Source organism: Phalacrocorax aristotelis, chromosome 9 (assembly GCF_949628215.1).
Source record: "Phalacrocorax aristotelis chromosome 9, bGulAri2.1, whole genome shotgun sequence".
Taxonomy (NCBI): domain Eukaryota; kingdom Metazoa; phylum Chordata; class Aves; order Suliformes; family Phalacrocoracidae; genus Phalacrocorax; species Phalacrocorax aristotelis.
Window position 1 is genome coordinate 29,400,565 of NC_134284.1, and position 19,798 is coordinate 29,420,362.

Sequence of the window (19,798 nt, forward strand, 5' to 3'; positions counted from 1 at the left end):
GAAAGGGGGGGAGAGGCGTGGTCGGGCGGGGCGTGGGAGGGGTGTGCCTGTGATGCGCTCTGGCGCCTGTGACAGCACAGGGGACGTGTCACGGTGGCAGTGGTTATCAGGGGCACCGGCAGGCAGCGCTGCCCCAGTACGGCTTGGGGCAGCGGTGAGTGCACACGCGGCGGGGAGGTTGGTGTGGGCTGGACGAGGGCCGGAGCCGGACCGCGGGCCCCCGGGGAGGGGGGTCTGACCCTGTGGCGAGGCTCTGGCACTCGCGGGAGAGCTGTGGGCAGGGCACGGTGCTGCCAGCGCCGGGCTGGGCACAGGCCTTGCTGCCTCCCAGCTGCCTCGCCCCCTCTCCTGCCTGCCCCCATGTCCCTGAGGCTCCTGCTCCCCCTGCCCAGCCCCACTCAGCTCCCTTCTCTCCCCTCTCCTGCAGGCCATGGCGCTGGTGACATGGTTCATCTTGATTGTGATGGGCATCATGCACGTGCCACTGCAGGTCGGGCATGGTCCGGACGAGGCCAGGTGCCAGCACGAGCAAGAGCGTCTGGAGCTGCTGCTCCAGGATATGGCTCGGCTGCTTGAAGAGATGCAGGAGTCGAGCTGGGTGACCAGGGGAGCCCTGCTCCTTGCTTCCTTGCAGCAGTGGCAGTTCTGGGCCTTTGCTGGAGGCCTGCTCCTGCTCTTTTGGCTCTGCTGGCGGCCCTGGAAGAGGAGCCGTGAGCCAGGAAGCAGCAGCAAGCATGGCAGCTCCACAAGCCTTGAGGAGGAGGAGGAGAAGGAAGAAGAGGGGGACGACCCATTGCACATGGACAGGTTTCTGCATGAGTGCACATCGTGGCCACTGCGGAAGAGGCAACGAGAGTGCACGATGGTGGAAGAGCTCGTGAACGACCTTCTCCAGGTCTGCCGAATCCTGTGCGGCAATGGCTTCACGCCACGACTGCAGCCAGCTGTCGGGGTGGGTGGCTTCCTGAAAGGCTGGAATGGTCGTGCAGAAGACCTTGTCTATCGCCTGCTTGTGCCCCTGAAGCCACCCGCTGGGCACTCCTTCCACCTCGAGCTGGGCACCGAAGGGGACATGCCGCTCAGGAACTCCTGCCTGCGTGTGGAACTGGAGTGCCTGTGCACCAGGGAGCGGCAGCTGGGGGACATGCTCTGCTTCCTCCATCACCCTGAGGATGAGCTGATGAGCAGTCAGGAAGCCAGCCTCCTGCAAACCCTCTGCACCGGCTCGTACCTCGACGTGCAGAAAACCGCCTTCTGGCTCCAGGGGCTGATGAAAGCAGCCTCCATTCTTGCGCCTCCAGCCACCAAGTGCAAGCTAAAAGTGCTGCCCTCCACACGCTTCTGCAAGCTGCAGGTGAGAGACGTCTTCAAGAGATCCCTCTTTGTGGAGCTGATCCTGGCGGTGCAGCAAGGCAGCGCGGACACATTTGTGAGCATGGAGTAGGCAGAGGTCAGCGCTAGCAGCAGTGCGAGGTGGCCGAGGAGAGAGAGAGAGAGAGAGAGCACGCCAAAGAGAGAGCGCGAGGTGGCCAAAGAGGCCTCTCGCTGCAAGGAGGCTTGTGACAGAGGCTGCGTTACCACCTGGGCAACGGCCGCCCACCCTCTTCACCAGAGACCGTTCCCTCCGGGACACTTACCCCGGGCAAAGATGCCAATAAATCTTTCTGGTTTTGAAAAGCTGCCTGTAAATACGCTGAGAGAAGGAAGAACGGGGGCTGGATGCGGCAGCCATTAACTGTCTGGGGACGTGAGCGTAGCAGGGTGGCAAGAAGGTGCCTGGCTTACACCAGGCTGCAGAGAGCCGGGAGGCGGCAGGTGCCCAACCTCTGCTGATGTGGTGGGTTAACCTCGGCTGGCTGCCAGGTGCCCAGCAAGCCGCTCTCCCATTGCCCCTCCTCAGCAGGAGAGGGGGAGAAAAGGAGACGAAAAAGCTTGCGGGTCGACATAAGGACAGGGAGATTGCCATACCTATTAGCACCAGAGGCAAAACAGACTCGACCCGGGGAAAAGGAATTTCATTTATTGCCATTCTGAAATGGAGTAGGATGGTGAGCAGCAAAGTCACAAGTAAAAGCACCTGCCCCCAACCCGCCACGCCTTCTTCCCAGGCACAACCTCACTCCTTCACTCCCACCTCCTTTACCTCCTCACCCGCGAGGGGCACAGGGCATGGGGAATAGGGGTTGCGGCCAGTTCCTAATAGTCGTCCTTCCCATGGGCCCTTGCCAAGAGCCGCAGTTCGTCTAGAGCTGCTCCAGCACGGCTCCCCCGTGGGCCACAGCTCTTGCCACAAGAAGATCTGCCCCTGCTCCTGCCTTGGCTCACGTCAGGACCCTGGTCCACTGTGGGCTCTTCAGAGGAGATGATCAGGAGAGAAAGAAGAAAAGGCGGGAGTGAGGCAGAGTAGAGAGGAAAAAGGGAAGCAAAGGAAGGCCAAAGAGAGATGGACTGGAAGAGGATAAAGAAGAGGCAGGAGAAAAGGGAGAAGAAAAGAGGTGAGGCAAAAAGGAGCCAGAGGCGGGAGAAGGAAAGTAAATGGAGCAGAAAGGGGGGGAGAGGCGTGGTCGGGCGGGGCGTGGGAGGGGTGTGCCTGTGATGCGCTCTGGCGCCTGTGACAGCACAGGGGACGTGTCACGGTGGCAGTGGTTATCAGGGGCACCGGCAGGCAGCGCTGCCCCAGTACGGCTTGGGGCAGCGGTGAGTGCACACGCGGCGGGGAGGTTGGTGTGGGCTGGACGAGGGCCGGAGCCGGACCGCGGGCCCCCGGGGAGGGGGGTCTGACCCTGTGGCGAGGCTCTGGCACTCGTGGGAGAGCTGTGGGCAGGGCACGGTGCTGCCAGCGCCGGGCTGGGCACAGGCCTTGCTGCCTCCCAGCTGCCTCGCCCCCTCTCCTGCCTGCCCCCATGTCCCTGAGGCTCCTGCTCCCCCTGCCCAGCCCCACTCAGCTCCCTTCTCTCCCCTCTCCTGCAGGCCATGGCGCTGGTGACATGGTTCATCTTGATTGTGATGGGCATCATGCACGTGCCACTGCAGGTCGGGCATGGTCCGGACGAGGCCAGGTGCCAGCACGAGCAAGAGCGTCTGGAGCTGCTGCTCCAGGATATGGCTCGGCTGCTTGAAGAGATGCAGGAGTCGAGCTGGGTGACCAGGGGAGCCCTGCTCCTTGCTTCCTTGCAGCAGTGGCAGTTCTGGGCCTTTGCTGGAGGCCTGCTCCTGCTCTTTTGGCTCTGCTGGCGGCCCTGGAAGAGGAGCCGTGAGCCAGGAAGCAGCAGCAAGCATGGCAGCTCCACAAGCCTTGAGGAGGAGGAGGAGAAGGAAGAAGAGGGGGACGACCCATTGCACATGGACAGGTTTCTGCATGAGTGCACATCGTGGCCACTGCGGAAGAGGCAACGAGAGTGCACGATGGTGGAAGAGCTCGTGAACGACCTTCTCCAGGTCTGCCGAATCCTGTGCGGCAATGGCTTCACGCCACGACTGCAGCCAGCTGTCGGGGTGGGTGGCTTCCTGAAAGGCTGGAATGGTCGTGCAGAAGACCTTGTCTATCGCCTGCTTGTGCCCCTGAAGCCACCCGCTGGGCACTCCTTCCACCTCGAGCTGGGCACCGAAGGGGACATGCCGCTCAGGAACTCCTGCCTGCGTGTGGAACTGGAGTGCATGTGCACCAGGGAGCGGCAGCTGGGGGACATGCTCTGCTTCCTCCATCACCCTGAGGATGAGCTGATGAGCAGTCAGGAAGCCAGCCTCCTGCAAACCCTCTGCAGCGGCTCGTACCTCGACGTGCAGAAAACCGCCTTCTGGCTCCAGGGGCTGATGAAAGCAGCCTCCATTCTTGCGCCTCCAGCCACCAAGTGCAAGCTAAAAGTGCTGCCCTCCACACGCTTCTGCAAGCTGCAGGTGAGAGACGTCTTCAAGAGATCCCTCTTTGTGGAGCTGATCCTGGCGGTGCAGCAAGGCAGCGCGGACACATTTGTGAGCATGGAGTAGGCAGAGGTCAGCGCTAGCAGCAGTGCGAGGTGGCCGAGGAGAGAGAGAGAGAGAGAGAGCACGCCAAAGAGAGAGCGCGAGGTGGCCAAAGAGGCCTCTCGCTGCAAGGAGGCTTGTGACAGAGGCTGCGTTACCACCTGGGCAACGGCCGCCCACCCTCTTCACCAGAGACCGTTCCCTCCGGGACACTTACCCCGGGCAAAGATGCCAATAAATCTTTCTGGTTTTGAAAAGCTGCCTGTAAATACGCTGAGAGAAGGAAGAACGGGGGCTGGATGCGGCAGCCATTAACTGTCTGGGGACGTGAGCGTAGCAGGGTGGCAAGAAGGTGCCTGGCTTACACCAGGCTGCAGAGAGCCGGGAGGCGGCAGGTGCCCAACCTCTGCTGATGTGGTGGGTTAACCTCGGCTGGCTGCCAGGTGCCCAGCAAGCCGCTCTCCCATTGCCCCTCCTCAGCAGGAGAGGGGGAGAAAAGGAGACGAAAAAGCTCGCGGGTCGACATAAGGACAGGGAGATTGCCATACCTATTAGCACCAGAGGCAAAACAGACTCGACCCGGGGAAAAGGAATTTCATTTATTGCCATTCTGAAATGGAGTAGGATGGTGAGCAGCAAAGTCACAAGTAAAAGCACCTGCCCCCAACCCGCCACGCCTTCTTCCCAGGCACAACCTCACTCCTTCACTCCCACCTCCTTTACCTCCTCACCCGCGAGGGGCACAGGGCATGGGGAATAGGGGTTGCGGCCAGTTCCTAATAGTCGTCCTTCCCATGGGCCCTTGCCAAGAGCCGCAGTTCGTCTAGAGCTGCTCCAGCACGGCTCCCCCGTGGGCCACAGCTCTTGCCACAAGAAGACCTGCCCCTGCTCCTGCCTTGGCTCACGTCAGGACCCTGGTCCACTGTGGGCTCTTCAGAGGAGATGATCAGGAGAGAAAGAAGAAAAGGCGGGAGTGAGGCAGAGTAGAGAGGAAAAAGGGAAGCAAAGGAAGGCCAAAGAGAGATGGACTGGAAGAGGATAAAGAAGAGGCAGGAGAAAAGGGAGAAGAAAAGAGGTGAGGCAAAAAGGAGCCAGAGGCGGGAGAAGGAAAGTAAATGGAGCAGAAAGGGGGGGAGAGGCGTGGTCGGGCGGGGCGTGGGAGGGGTGTGCCTGTGATGCGCTCTGGCGCCTGTGACAGCACAGGGGACGTGTCACGGTGGCAGTGGTTATCAGGGGCACCGGCAGGCAGCGCTGCCCCAGTACGGCTTGGGGCAGCGGTGAGTGCACACGCGGCGGGGAGGTTGGTGTGGGCTGGACGAGGGCCGGAGCCGGACCGCGGGCCCCCGGGGAGGGGGGTCTGACCCTGTGGCGAGGCTCTGGCACTCGTGGGAGAGCTGTGGGCAGGGCACGGTGCTGCCAGCGCCGGGCTGGGCACAGGCCTTGCTGCCTCCCAGCTGCCTCGCCCCCTCTCCTGCCTGCCCCCATGTCCCTGAGGCTCCTGCTCCCCCTGCCCAGCCCCACTCAGCTCCCTTCTCTCCCCTCTCCTGCAGGCCATGGCGCTGGTGACATGGTTCATCTTGATTGTGATGGGCATCATGCACGTGCCACTGCAGGTCGGGCATGGTCCGGACGAGGCCAGGTGCCAGCACGAGCAAGAGCGTCTGGAGCTGCTGCTCCAGGATATGGCTCGGCTGCTTGAAGAGATGCAGGAGTCGAGCTGGGTGACCAGGGGAGCCCTGCTCCTTGCTTCCTTGCAGCAGTGGCAGTTCTGGGCCTTTGCTGGAGGCCTGCTCCTGCTCTTTTGGCTCTGCTGGCGGCCCTGGAAGAGGAGCCGTGAGCCAGGAAGCAGCAGCAAGCATGGCAGCTCCACAAGCCTTGAGGAGGAGGAGGAGAAGGAAGAAGAGGGGGACGACCCATTGCACATGGACAGGTTTCTGCATGAGTGCACATCGTGGCCACTGCGGAAGAGGCAACGAGAGTGCACGATGGTGGAAGAGCTCGTGAACGACCTTCTCGGGGTCTGCCGAATCCTGTGCGGCAATGGCTTCACGCCACGACTGCAGCCAGCTGTCGGGGTGGGTGGCTTCCTGAAAGGCTGGAATGGTCGTGCAGAAGACCTTGTCTATCGCCTGCTTGTGCCCCTGAAGCCACCCGCTGGGCACTCCTTCCACCTCGAGCTGGGCACCGAAGGGGACATGCCGCTCAGGAACTCCTGCCTGCGTGTGGAACTGGAGTGCATGTGCACCAGGGAGCGGCAGCTGGGGGACATGCTCTGCTTCCTCCATCACCCTGAGGATGAGCTGATGAGCAGTCAGGAAGCCAGCCTCCTGCAAACCCTCTGCACCGGCTCGTACCTCGACGTGCAGAAAACCGCCTTCTGGCTCCAGGGGCTGATGAAAGCAGCCTCCATTCTTGCGCCTCCAGCCACCAAGTGCAAGCTAAAAGTGCTGCCCTCCACACGCTTCTGCAAGCTGCAGGTGAGAGACGTCTTCAAGAGATCCCTCTTTGTGGAGCTGATCCTGGCGGTGCAGCAAGGCAGCGCGGACACATTTGTGAGCATGGAGTAGGCAGAGGTCAGCGCTAGCAGCAGTGCGAGGTGGCCGAGGAGAGAGAGAGAGAGAGAGAGCACGCCAAAGAGAGAGCGCGAGGTGGCCAAAGAGGCCTCTCGCTGCAAGGAGGCTTGTGACAGAGGCTGCGTTACCACCTGGGCAACGGCCGCCCACCCTCTTCACCAGAGACCGTTCCCTCCGGGACACTTACCCCGGGCAAAGATGCCAATAAATCTTTCTGGTTTTGAAAAGCTGCCTGTAAATACGCTGAGAGAAGGAAGAACGGGGGCTGGATGAGGCAGCCATTAACTGTCTGGGGACGTGAGCGTAGCAGGGTGGCAAGAAGGTGCCTGGCTTACACCAGGCTGCAGAGAGCCGGGAGGCGGCAGGTGCCCAACCTCTGCTGATGTGGTGGGTTAACCTCGGCTGGCTGCCAGGTGCCCAGCAAGCCGCTCTCCCATTGCCCCTCCTCAGCAGGAGAGGGGGAGAAAAGGAGACGAAAAAGCTCGCGGGTCGACATAAGGACAGGGAGATTGCCATACCTATTAGCACCAGAGGCAAAACAGACTCGACCCGGGGAAAAGGAATTTCATTTATTGCCATTCTGAAATGGAGTAGGATGGTGAGCAGCAAAGTCACAAGTAAAAGCACCTGCCCCCAACCCGCCACGCCTTCTTCCCAGGCACAACCTCACTCCTTCACTCCCACCTCCTTTACCTCCTCACCCGCGAGGGGCACAGGGCATGGGGAATAGGGGTTGCGGCCAGTTCCTAATAGTCGTCCTTCCCATGGGCCCTTGCCAAGAGCCGCAGTTCGTCTAGAGCTGCTCCAGCACGGCTCCCCCGTGGGCCACAGCTCTTGCCACAAGAAGACCTGCCCCTGCTCCTGCCTTGGCTCACGTCAGGACCCTGGTCCGCTGTGGGCTCTTCAGAGGAGATGATCAGGAGAGAAAGAAGAAAAGGCGGGAGTGAGGCAGAGTAGAGAGGAAAAAGGGAAGCAAAGGAAGGCCAAAGAGAGATGGACTGGAAGAGGATAAAGAAGAGGCAGGAGAAAAGGGAGAAGAAAAGAGGTGAGGCAAAAAGGAGCCAGAGGCGGGAGAAGGAAAGTAAATGGAGCAGAAAGGGGGGGAGAGGCGTGGTCGGGCGGGGCGTGGGAGGGGTGTGCCTGTGATGCGCTCTGGCGCCTGTGACAGCACAGGGGACGTGTCACGGTGGCAGTGGTTATCAGGGGCACCGGCAGGCAGCGCTGCCCCAGTACGGCTTGGGGCAGCGGTGAGTGCACACGCGGCGGGGAGGTTGGCGTGGGCTGGACGAGGGCCGGAGCCGGACCGCGGGCCCCCGGGGAGGGGGGTCTGACCCTGTGGCGAGGCTCTGGCACTCGTGGGAGAGCTGTGGGCAGGGCACGGTGCTGCCAGCGCCGGGCTGGGCACAGGCCTTGCTGCCTCCCAGCTGCCTCGCCCCCTCTCCTGCCTGCCCCCATGTCCCTGAGGCTCCTGCTCCCCCTGCCCAGCCCCACTCAGCTCCCTTCTCTCCCCTCTCCTGCAGGCCATGGCGCTGGTGACATGGTTCATCTTGATTGTGATGGGCATCATGCACGTGCCACTGCAGGTCGGGCATGGTCCGGACGAGGCCAGGTGCCAGCACGAGCAAGAGCGTCTGGAGCTGCTGCTCCAGGATATGGCTCGGCTGCTTGAAGAGATGCAGGAGTCGAGCTGGGTGACCAGGGGAGCCCTGCTCCTTGCTTCCTTGCAGCAGTGGCAGTTCTGGGCCTTTGCTGGAGGCCTGCTCCTGCTCTTTTGGCTCTGCTGGCGGCCCTGGAAGAGGAGCCGTGAGCCAGGAAGCAGCAGCAAGCATGGCAGCTCCACAAGCCTTGAGGAGGAGGAGGAGAAGGAAGAAGAGGGGGACGACCCATTGCACATGGACAGGTTTCTGCATGAGTGCACATCGTGGCCACTGCGGAAGAGGCAACGAGAGTGCACGATGGTGGAAGAGCTCGTGAACGACCTTCTCGGGGTCTGCCGAATCCTGTGCGGCAATGGCTTCACGCCACGACTGCAGCCAGCTGTCGGGGTGGGTGGCTTCCTGAAAGGCTGGAATGGTCGTGCAGAAGACCTTGTCTATCGCCTGCTTGTGCCCCTGAAGCCACCCGCTGGGCACTCCTTCCACCTCGAGCTGGGCACCGAAGGGGACATGCCGCTCAGGAACTCCTGCCTGCGTGTGGAACTGGAGTGCATGTGCACCAGGGAGCGGCAGCTGGGGGACATGCTCTGCTTCCTCCATCACCCTGAGGATGAGCTGATGAGCAGTCAGGAAGCCAGCCTCCTGCAAACCCTCTGCACTGGCTCGTACCTCGACGTGCAGAAAACCGCCTTCTGGCTCCAGGGGCTGATGAAAGCAGCCTCCATTCTTGCGCCTCCAGCCACCAAGTGCAAGCTAAAAGTGCTGCCCTCCACACGCTTCTGCAAGCTGCAGGTGAGAGACGTCTTCAAGAGATCCCTCTTTGTGGAGCTGATCCTGGCGGTGCAGCAAGGCAGCGCGGACACATTTGTGAGCATGGAGTAGGCAGAGGTCAGCGCTAGCAGCAGTGCGAGGTGGCCGAGGAGAGAGAGAGAGAGAGAGAGCACGCCAAAGAGAGAGCGCGAGGTGGCCAAAGAGGCCTCTCGCTGCAAGGAGGCTTGTGACAGAGGCTGCGTTACCACCTGGGCAACGGCCGCCCACCCTCTTCACCAGAGACCGTTCCCTCCGGGACACTTACCCCGGGCAAAGATGCCAATAAATCTTTCTGGTTTTGAAAAGCTGCCTGTAAATACGCTGAGAGAAGGAAGAACGGGGGCTGGATGCGGCAGCCATTAACTGTCTGGGGACGTGAGCGTAGCAGGGTGGCAAGAAGGTGCCTGGCTTACACCAGGCTGCAGAGAGCCGGGAGGCGGCAGGTGCCCAACCTCTGCTGATGTGGTGGGTTAACCTCGGCTGGCTGCCAGGTGCCCAGCAAGCCGCTCTCCCATTGCCCCTCCTCAGCAGGAGAGGGGGAGAAAAGGAGACGAAAAAGCTCGCGGGTCGACATAAGGACAGGGAGATTGCCATACCTATTAGCACCAGAGGCAAAACAGACTCGACCCGGGGAAAAGGAATTTCATTTATTGCCATTCTGAAATGGAGTAGGATGGTGAGCAGCAAAGTCACAAGTAAAAGCACCTGCCCCCAACCCGCCACGCCTTCTTCCCAGGCACAACCTCACTCCTTCACTCCCACCTCCTTTACCTCCTCACCCGCGAGGGGCACAGGGCATGGGGAATAGGGGTTGCGGCCAGTTCCTAATAGTCGTCCTTCCCATGGGCCCTTGCCAAGAGCCGCAGTTCGTCTAGAGCTGCTCCAGCACGGCTCCCCCGTGGGCCACAGCTCTTGCCACAAGAAGACCTGCCCCTGCTCCTGCCTTGGCTCACGTCAGGACCCTGGTCCGCTGTGGGCTCTTCAGAGGAGATGATCAGGAGAGAAAGAAGAAAAGGCGGGAGTGAGGCAGAGTAGAGAGGAAAAAGGGAAGCAAAGGAAGGCCAAAGAGAGATGGACTGGAAGAGGATAAAGAAGAGGCAGGAGAAAAGGGAGAAGAAAAGAGGTGAGGCAAAAAGGAGCCAGAGGCGGGAGAAGGAAAGTAAATGGAGCAGAAAGGGGGGGAGAGGCGTGGTCGGGCGGGGCGTGGGAGGGGTGTGCCTGTGATGCGCTCTGGCGCCTGTGACAGCACAGGGGACGTGTCACGGTGGCAGTGGTTATCAGGGGCACCGGCAGGCAGCGCTGCCCCAGTACGGCTTGGGGCAGCGGTGAGTGCACACGCGGCGGGGAGGTTGGTGTGGGCTGGACGAGGGCCGGAGCCGGACCGCGGGCCCCCGGGGAGGGGGGTCTGACCCTGTGGCGAGGCTCTGGCACTCGTGGGAGAGCTGTGGGCAGGGCACGGTGCTGCCAGCGCCGGGCTGGGCACAGGCCTTGCTGCCTCCCAGCTGCCTCGCCCCCTCTCCTGCCTGCCCCCATGTCCCTGAGGCTCCTGCTCCCCCTGCCCAGCCCCACTCAGCTCCCTTCTCTCCCCTCTCCTGCAGGCCATGGCGCTGGTGACATGGTTCATCTTGATTGTGATGGGCATCATGCACGTGCCACTGCAGGTCGGGCATGGTCCGGACGAGGCCAGGTGCCAGCACGAGCAAGAGCGTCTGGAGCTGCTGCTCCAGGATATGGCTCGGCTGCTTGAAGAGATGCAGGAGTCGAGCTGGGTGACCAGGGGAGCCCTGCTCCTTGCTTCCTTGCAGCAGTGGCAGTTCTGGGCCTTTGCTGGAGGCCTGCTCCTGCTCTTTTGGCTCTGCTGGCGGCCCTGGAAGAGGAGCCGTGAGCCAGGAAGCAGCAGCAAGCATGGCAGCTCCACAAGCCTTGAGGAGGAGGAGGAGAAGGAAGAAGAGGGGGACGACCCATTGCACATGGACAGGTTTCTGCATGAGTGCACATCGTGGCCACTGCGGAAGAGGCAACGAGAGTGCACGATGGTGGAAGAGCTCGTGAACGACCTTCTCCAGGTCTGCCGAATCCTGTGCGGCAATGGCTTCACGCCACGACTGCAGCCAGCTGTCGGGGTGGGTGGCTTCCTGAAAGGCTGGAATGGTCGTGCAGAAGACCTTGTCTATCGCCTGCTTGTGCCCCTGAAGCCACCCGCTGGGCACTCCTTCCACCTCGAGCTGGGCACCGAAGGGGACATGCCGCTCAGGAACTCCTGCCTGCGTGTGGAACTGGAGTGCATGTGCACCAGGGAGCGGCAGCTGGGGGACATGCTCTGCTTCCTCCATCACCCTGAGGATGAGCTGATGAGCAGTCAGGAAGCCAGCCTCCTGCAAACCCTCTGCACCGGCTCGTACCTCGACGTGCAGAAAACCGCCTTCTGGCTCCAGGGGCTGATGAAAGCAGCCTCCATTCTTGCGCCTCCAGCCACCAAGTGCAAGCTAAAAGTGCTGCCCTCCACACGCTTCTGCAAGCTGCAGGTGAGAGACGTCTTCAAGAGATCCCTCTTTGTGGAGCTGATCCTGGCGGTGCAGCAAGGCAGCGCGGACACATTTGTGAGCATGGAGTAGGCAGAGGTCAGCGCTAGCAGCAGTGCGAGGTGGCCGAGGAGAGAGAGAGAGAGAGAGAGCACGCCAAAGAGAGAGCGCGAGGTGGCCAAAGAGGCCTCTCGCTGCAAGGAGGCTTGTGACAGAGGCTGCGTTACCACCTGGGCAACGGCCGCCCACCCTCTTCACCAGAGACCGTTCCCTCCGGGACACTTACCCCGGGCAAAGATGCCAATAAATCTTTCTGGTTTTGAAAAGCTGCCTGTAAATACGCTGAGAGAAGGAAGAACGGGGGCTGGATGCGGCAGCCATTAACTGTCTGGGGACGTGAGCGTAGCAGGGTGGCAAGAAGGTGCCTGGCTTACACCAGGCTGCAGAGAGCCGGGAGGCGGCAGGTGCCCAACCTCTGCTGATGTGGTGGGTTAACCTCGGCTGGCTGCCAGGTGCCCAGCAAGCCGCTCTCCCATTGCCCCTCCTCAGCAGGAGAGGGGGAGAAAAGGAGACGAAAAAGCTCGCGGGTCGACATAAGGACAGGGAGATTGCCATACCTATTAGCACCAGAGGCAAAACAGACTCGACCCGGGGAAAAGGAATTTCATTTATTGCCATTCTGAAATGGAGTAGGATGGTGAGCAGCAAAGTCACAAGTAAAAGCACCTGCCCCCAACCCGCCACGCCTTCTTCCCAGGCACAACCTCACTCCTTCACTCCCACCTCCTTTACCTCCTCACCCGCGAGGGGCACAGGGCATGGGGAATAGGGGTTGCGGCCAGTTCCTAATAGTCGTCCTTCCCATGGGCCCTTGCCAAGAGCCGCAGTTCGTCTAGAGCTGCTCCAGCGCGGCTCCCCCGTGGGCCACAGCTCTTGCCACAAGAAGACCTGCCCCTGCTCCTGCCTTGGCTCACGTCAGGACCCTGGTCCACTGTGGGCTCTTCAGAGGAGATGATCAGGAGAGAAAGAAGAAAAGGCGGGAGTGAGGCAGAGTAGAGAGGAAAAAGGGAAGCAAAGGAAGGCCAAAGAGAGATGGACTGGAAGAGGATAAAGAAGAGGCAGGAGAAAAGGGAGAAGAAAAGAGGTGAGGCAAAAAGGAGCCAGAGGCGGGAGAAGGAAAGTAAATGGAGCAGAAAGGGGGGGAGAGGCGTGGTCGGGTGGGGCGTGGGAGGGGTGTGCCTGTGATGCGCTCTGGCGCCTGTGACAGCACAGGGGACGTGTCACGGTGGCAGTGGTTATCAGGGGCACCGGCAGGCAGCGCTGCCCCAGTACGGCTTGGGGCAGCGGTGAGTGCACACGCGGCGGGGAGGTTGGTGTGGGCTGGACGAGGGCCGGAGCCGGACCGCGGGCCCCCGGGGAGGGGGGTCTGACCCTGTGGCGAGGCTCTGGCACTCGTGGGAGAGCTGTGGGCAGGGCACGGTGCTGCCAGCGCCGGGCTGGGCACAGGCCTTGCTGCCTCCCAGCTGCCTCGCCCCCTCTCCTGCCTGCCCCCATGTCCCTGAGGCTCCTGCTCCCCCTGCCCAGCCCCACTCAGCTCCCTTCTCTCCCCTCTCCTGCAGGCCATGGCGCTGGTGACATGGTTCATCTTGATTGTGATGGGCATCATGCACGTGCCACTGCAGGTCGGGCATGGTCCGGACGAGGCCAGGTGCCAGCACGAGCAAGAGCGTCTGGAGCTGCTGCTCCAGGATATGGCTCGGCTGCTTGAAGAGATGCAGGAGTCGAGCTGGGTGACCAGGGGAGCCCTGCTCCTTGCTTCCTTGCAGCAGTGGCAGTTCTGGGCCTTTGCTGGAGGCCTGCTCCTGCTCTTTTGGCTCTGCTGGCGGCCCTGGAAGAGGAGCCGTGAGCCAGGAAGCAGCAGCAAGCATGGCAGCTCCACAAGCCTTGAGGAGGAGGAGGAGAAGGAAGAAGAGGGGGACGACCCATTGCACATGGACAGGTTTCTGCATGAGTGCACATCGTGGCCACTGCGGAAGAGGCAACGAGAGTGCACGATGGTGGAAGAGCTCGTGAACGACCTTCTCGGGGTCTGCCGAATCCTGTGCGGCAATGGCTTCATGCCACGACTGCAGCCAGCTGTCGGGGTGGGTGGCTTCCTGAAAGGCTGGAATGGTCGTGCAGAAGACCTTGTCTATCGCCTGCTTGTGCCCCTGAAGCCACCCGCTGGGCACTCCTTCCACCTCGAGCTGGGCACCGAAGGGGACATGCCGCTCAGGAACTCCTGCCTGCGTGTGGAACTGGAGTGCATGTGCACCAGGGAGCGGCAGCTGGGGGACATGCTCTGCTTCCTCCATCACCCTGAGGATGAGCTGATGAGCAGTCAGGAAGCCAGCCTCCTGCAAACCCTCTGCACCGGCTCGTACCTCGACGTGCAGAAAACCGCCTTCTGGCTCCAGGGGCTGATGAAAGCAGCCTCCATTCTTGCGCCTCCAGCCACCAAGTGCAAGCTAAAAGTGCTGCCCTCCACACGCTTCTGCAAGCTGCAGGTGAGAGACGTCTTCAAGAGATCCCTCTTTGTGGAGCTGATCCTGGCGGTGCAGCAAGGCAGCGCGGACACATTTGTGAGCATGGAGTAGGCAGAGGTCAGCGCTAGCAGCAGTGCGAGGTGGCCAGGGAGAGAGAGAGAGAGAGAGAGAGCACGCCAAAGAGAGAGCGCGAGGTGGCCAAAGAGGCCTCTCGCTGCAAGGAGGCTTGTGACAGAGGCTGCGTTACCACCTGGGCAACGGCCGCCCACCCTCTTCACCAGAGACCGTTCCCTCCGGGACACTTACCCCGGGCAAAGATGCCAATAAATGTTTCTGGTTTTGAAAAGCTGCCTGTAAATACGCTGAGAGAAGGAAGAACGGGGGCTGGATGCGGCAGCCATTAACTGTCTGGGGACGTGAGCATAGCAGGGTGGCAAGAAGGTGCCTGGCTTACACCAGGCTGCAGAGAGCCGGGAGGCGGCAGGTGCCCAACCTCTGCTGATGTGGTGGGTTAACCTCGGCTGGCTGCCAGGTGCCCAGCAAGCCGCTCTCCCATTGCCCCTCCTCAGCAGGAGAGGGGGAGAAAAGGAGACGAAAAAGCTCGCGGGTCGACATAAGGACAGGGAGATTGCCATACCTATTAGCACCAGAGGCAAAACAGACTCGACCCGGGGAAAAGGAATTTCATTTATTGCCATTCTGAAATGGAGTAGGATGGTGAGCAGCAAAGTCACAAGTAAAAGCACCTGCCCCCAACCCGCCACGCCTTCTTCCCAGGCACAACCTCACTCCTTCACTCCCACCTCCTTTACCTCCTCACCCGCGAGGGGCACAGGGCATGGGGAATAGGGGTTGCGGCCAGTTCCTAATAGTCGTCCTTCCCATGGGCCCTTGCCAAGAGCCGCAGTTCGTCTAGAGCTGCTCCAGCGCGGCTCCCCCGTGGGCCACAGCTCTTGCCACAAGAAGACCTGCCCCTGCTCCTGCCTTGGCTCACGTCAGGACCCTGGTCCGCTGTGGGCTCTTCAGAGGAGATGATCAGGAGAGAAAGAAGAAAAGGCGGGAGTGGGGCAGAGTAGAGAGGAAAAAGGGAAGCAAAGAAAGGCCAAAGGGAGATGGACTGGAAGAGGATAAAGAAGAGGCAGGAGAAAAGGGAGAAGAAAAGAGGTGAGGCAAAAAGGAGCCAGAGGCGGGAGAAGGAAAGTAAATGGAGCAGAAAGGGGGGGAGAGGCGTGGTCGGGCGGGGCGTGGGAGGGATGTGCCTGTGATGCGCTCTGGCGCCTGTGACAGCACAGGGGACGTGTCACGGTGGCAGTGGTTATCAGGGGCACCGGCAGGCAGCGCTGCCCCAGTACGGCTTGGGGCAGCGGTGAGTGCACACGCGGCGGGGAGGTTGGCGTGGGCTGGACGAGGGCCGGAGCCGGACCGCGGGCCCCCGGGGAGGGGGGTCTGACCCTGTGGCGAGGCTCTGGCACTCGCGGGAGAGCTGTGGGCAGGGCACGGTGCTGCCAGCGCCGGGGCTGGGCACAGGCCTTGCTGCCTCCCAGCTGCCTTGCCCCCTCTCCTGCCTGCCCCCATGTCCCTGAGGCTCCTGCTCCCCCTGCCCAGCCCCACTCAGCTCCCTTCTCTCCCCTCTCCTGCAGGCCATGGCTCTGGTGACATGGTTCACCTTGATTGTGATGGGCATCATGCACGTGCCATTGCAGGTCGGGCATGGTCCGGATGTGGCCAGGTGCCAGCGCGAGCAAGAGCGTCTGGAGCTGCTGCTCCAGGATATGGCTCGGCTGCTTGAAGAGATGCAGCTGAAACCCCAGGAGTCGAGCTGGGTGACCAGGGGAGCCCTGCTCCTTGCTTCCTTGCAGCAGTGGCAGTTCTGGGCCTTTGCTGGAGGCCTGCTCCTGCTCTTTTGGCTCTGCTGGCGGCCCTGGAAGAGGAGCCGTGAGCCAGGAAGCAGCAGCAAGCATGGCAGCTCCACAAGCCTTGAGGAGGAGGAGGAGAAGGAAGAAGAGGGGGACGACCCATTGCACATGGACAGGTTTCTGCATGAGTGCACATCGTGGCCACTGCGGAAGAGGCAACGAGAGTGCACGATGGTGGAAGAGCTCGTGAACGACCTTCTCGGGGTCTGCCGAATCCTGTGCGGCAATGGCTTCACGCCACGACTGCAGCCAGCTGTCGGGGTGGGTGGCTTCCTGAAAGGCTGGAATGGTCGTGCAGAAGACCTTGTCTATCGCCTGCTTGTGCCCCTGAAGCCACCCGCTGGGCACTCCTTCCACCTCGAGCTGGGCACCGAAGGGGACATGCCGCTCAGGAACTCCTGCCTGCGTGTGGAACTGGAGTGCATGTGCACCAGGGAGCGGCAGCTGGGGGACATGCTCTGCTTCCTCCATCACCCTGAGGATGAGCTGATGAGCAGTCAGGAAGCCAGCCTCCTGCAAACCCTCTGCACCGGCTCGTACCTCGACGTGCAGAAAACCGCCTTCTGGCTCCAGGGGCTGATGAAAGCAGCCTCCATTCTTGCGCCTCCAGCCACCAAGTGCAAGCTAAAAGTGCTGCCCTCCACACGCTTCTGCAAGCTGCAGGTGAGAGACGTCTTCAAGAGATCCCTCTTTGTGGAGCTGATCCTGGCGGTGCAGCAAGGCAGCGCGGACACATTTGTGAGCATGGAGTAGGCAGAGGTCAGCGCTAGCAGCAGTGCGAGGTGGCCAGGGAGAGAGAGAGAGAGAGAGAGAGCACGCCAAAGAGAGAGCGCGAGGTGGCCAAAGAGGCCTCTCGCTGCAAGGAGGCTTGTGACAGAGGCTGCGTTACCACCTGGGCAACGGCCGCCCACCCTCTTCACCAGAGACCGTTCCCTCCGGGACACTTACCCCGGGCAAAGATGCCAATAAATGTTTCTGGTTTTGAAAAGCTGCCTGTAAATACGCTGAGAGAAGGAAGAACGGGGGCTGGATGCGGCAGCCATTAACTGTCTGGGGACGTGAGCGTAGCAGGGTGGCAAGAAGGTGCCTGGCTTACACCAGGCTGCAGAGAGCCGGGAGGCGGCAGGTGCCCAACCTCTGCTGATGTGGTGGGTTAACCTCGGCTGGCTGCCAGGTGCCCAGCAAGCCGCTCTCCCATTGCCCCTCCTCAGCAGGAGAGGGGGAGAAAAGGAGACGAAAAAGCTCGCGGGTCGACATAAGGACAGGGAGATTGCCATACCTATTAGCACCAGAGGCAAAACAGACTCGACCCGGGGAAAAGGAATTTCATTTATTGCCATTCTGAAATGGAGTAGGATGGTGAGCAGCAAAGTCACAAGTAAAAGCACCTGCCCCCAACCCGCCACGCCTTCTTCCCAGGCACAACCTCACTCCTTCACTCCCACCTCCTTTACCTCCTCACCCGCGAGGGGCACAGGGCATGGGGAATAGGGGTTGCGGCCAGTTCCTAATAGTCGTCCTTCCCATGGGCCCTTGCCAAGAGCCGCAGTTCGTCTAGAGCTGCTCCAGCACGGCTCCCCCGTGGGCCACAGCTCTTGCCACAAGAAGACCTGCCCCTGCTCCTGCCTTGGCTCACGTCAGGACCCTGGTCCGCTGTGGGCTCTTCAGAGGAGATGATCAGGAGAGAAAGAAGAAAAGGCGGGAGTGGGGCAGAGTAGAGAGGAAAAAGGGAAGCAAAGGAAGGCCAAAGAGAGATGGACTGGAAGAGGATAAAGAAGAGGCAGGAGAAAAGGGAGAAGAAAAGAGGTGAGGCAAAAAGGAGCCAGAGGCGGGAGAAGGAAAGTAAATGGAGCAGAAAGGGGGGGAGAGGCGTGGTCGGGCGGGGCGTGGGAGGGGTGTGCCTGTGATGCGCTCTGGCGCCTGTGACAGCACAGGGGACGTGTCACGGTGGCAGTGGTTATCAGGGGCACCGGCAGGCAGCGCTGCCCCAGTACGGCTTGGGGCAGCGGTGAGTGCACACGCGGCGGGGAGGTTGGCGTGGGCTGGACGAGGGCCGGAGCCGGACCGCGGGCCCCCGGGGAGGGGGGTCTGACCCTGTGGCGAGGCTCTGGCACTCGCGGGAGAGCTGTGGGCAGGGCACGGTGCTGCCAGCGCCGGGGCTGGGCACAGGCCTTGCTGCCTCCCAGCTGCCTCGCCCCCTCTCCTGCCTGCCCCCATGTCCCTGAGGCTCCTGCTCCCCCTGCCCAGCCCCACTCAGCTCCCTTCTCTCCCCTCTCCTGCAGGCCATGGCTCTGGTGACATGGTTCACCTTGATTGTGATGGGCATCATGCACGTGCCACTGCAGGTCGGGCATGGTCCGGACGTGGCCAGGTGCCAGCGCGAGCAAGAGCGTCTGGAGCTGCTGCTCCAGGATATGGCTCGGCTGCTTGAAGAGATGCAGCTGAAACCCCAGGAGTCGAGCTGGGTGACCAGGGGAGCCCTGCTCCTTGCTTCCTTGCAGCAGTGGCAGTTCTGGGCCTTTGCTGGAGGCCTGCTCCTGCTCTTTTGGCTCTGCTGGCGGCCCTGGAAGAGGAGCCGTGAGCCAGGAAGCAGCAGCAAGCGTGGCAGCTCCACAAGCCTTGAGGAGGAGGAGAAGGAAGAAGAGGGGGACGACCCATTGCACATGGACAGGTTTCTGCATGAGTGCACATCGTGGCCACTGCGGAAGAGGCAACGAGAGTGCACGATGGTGGAAGAGCTCGTGAACGACCTTCTCCAGGTCTGCCGAATCCTGTGCGGCAATGGCTTCATGCCACGACTGCAGCCAGCTGTCGGGGTGGGTGGCTTCCTGAAAGGCTGGAATGGTCGTGCAGAAGACCTTGTCTATCGCCTGCTTGTGCCCCTGAAGCCACCCGCTGGGCACTCCTTCCACCTCGAGCTGGGCACCGAAGAGGACATGCCGCTCAGGAACTCCTGCCTGCGTGTGGAACTGGAGTGCCTGTGCACCAGGGAGCGGCAGCTGGGGGACATGCTCTGCTTCCTCCATCACCCTGAGGATGAGCTGATGAGCAGTCAGGAAGCCAGCCTCCTGCAAACCCTCTGCAGCGGCTCGTACCTCGACGTGCAGAAAACCGCCTTCTGGCTCCAGGGGCTGATGAAAGCAGCCTCCATTCTTGCACCTCCAGCCACCAAGTGCAAGCTAAAAGTGCTGCCCTCCACACGCTTCTGCAAGCTGCAGGTGAGAGACGTCTTCAAGAGATCCCTCTTTGTGGAGCTGATCCTGGCGGTGCAGCAAGGCAGCGCGGACACATTTGTGAGCATGGAGTAGGCAGAGGTCAGCCCTAGCAGCAGTGCGAGGTGGCCGAGGAGAGAGAGAGAGAGAGAGAGCACGCCAAAGAGAGAGCGCGAGGTGGCCAAAGAGGCCTCTCGCTGCAAGGAGGCTTGTGACAGAGGCTGCGTTACCACCTGGGCAACGGCCGCCCACCCTCTTCACCAGAGACCGTTCCCTCCGGGACACTTACCCCGGGCAAAGATGCCAATAAATGTTTCTGGTTTTGAAAAGCTGCCTGTAAATACGCTGAGAGAAGGAAGAACGGGGGCTGGATGCGGCAGCCATTAACTGTCTGGGGACGTGAGCATAGCAGGGTGGCAAGAAGGTGCCTGGCTTACACCAGGCTGCAGAGAGCCGGGAGGCGGCAGGTGCCCAACCTCTGCTGATGTGGTGGGTTAACCTCGGCTGGCTGCCAGGTGCCCAGCAAGCCGCTCTCCCATTGCCCCTCCTCAGCAGGAGAGGGGGAGAAAAGGAGACGAAAAAGCTCGCGGGTCGACATAAGGACAGGGAGATTGCCATACCT

The 19,798-nt window shown here is 61.4% G+C and overlaps 6 protein-coding genes across 6 annotated transcripts; all 6 read left to right on the plus strand.

Annotated features, from left to right (window-relative positions):
• Positions 1-5,516: 5,516 nt before the first annotated feature.
• LOC142062263 (inositol 1,4,5-trisphosphate receptor-interacting protein-like 1) lies at positions 5,517-6,530 on the plus strand. Its single transcript, XM_075104437.1, has one exon. The coding sequence runs from the start codon at positions 5,517-5,519 to the stop codon at positions 6,528-6,530; it is 1,014 nt and encodes a 337-aa protein (XP_074960538.1).
• Positions 6,531-8,059: 1,529 nt separating this feature from the next.
• On the plus strand, positions 8,060-9,073 carry LOC142062264 (inositol 1,4,5-trisphosphate receptor-interacting protein-like 1). The gene has a single exon (XM_075104438.1). The coding sequence runs from the start codon at positions 8,060-8,062 to the stop codon at positions 9,071-9,073; it is 1,014 nt and encodes a 337-aa protein (XP_074960539.1).
• Positions 9,074-10,602: 1,529 nt separating this feature from the next.
• On the plus strand, positions 10,603-11,616 carry LOC142062265 (inositol 1,4,5-trisphosphate receptor-interacting protein-like 1). The gene has a single exon (XM_075104440.1). It carries the CDS (start codon positions 10,603-10,605, stop codon positions 11,614-11,616), a length of 1,014 nt encoding a protein of 337 aa, XP_074960541.1.
• Positions 11,617-13,145: 1,529 nt separating this feature from the next.
• On the plus strand, positions 13,146-14,159 carry LOC142062266 (inositol 1,4,5-trisphosphate receptor-interacting protein-like 1). Its single transcript, XM_075104441.1, has one exon. It carries the CDS (start codon positions 13,146-13,148, stop codon positions 14,157-14,159), a length of 1,014 nt encoding a protein of 337 aa, XP_074960542.1.
• A 1,532-nt stretch (positions 14,160-15,691) lies between these two features.
• LOC142062267 (inositol 1,4,5-trisphosphate receptor-interacting protein-like 1) lies at positions 15,692-16,717 on the plus strand. Its single transcript, XM_075104442.1, has one exon. The coding sequence runs from the start codon at positions 15,692-15,694 to the stop codon at positions 16,715-16,717; it is 1,026 nt and encodes a 341-aa protein (XP_074960543.1).
• Positions 16,718-18,249: 1,532 nt separating this feature from the next.
• Positions 18,250-19,272, plus strand: LOC142062268 (inositol 1,4,5-trisphosphate receptor-interacting protein-like 1). The gene has a single exon (XM_075104443.1). The coding sequence runs from the start codon at positions 18,250-18,252 to the stop codon at positions 19,270-19,272; it is 1,023 nt and encodes a 340-aa protein (XP_074960544.1).
• Positions 19,273-19,798: the final 526 nt, after the last annotated feature.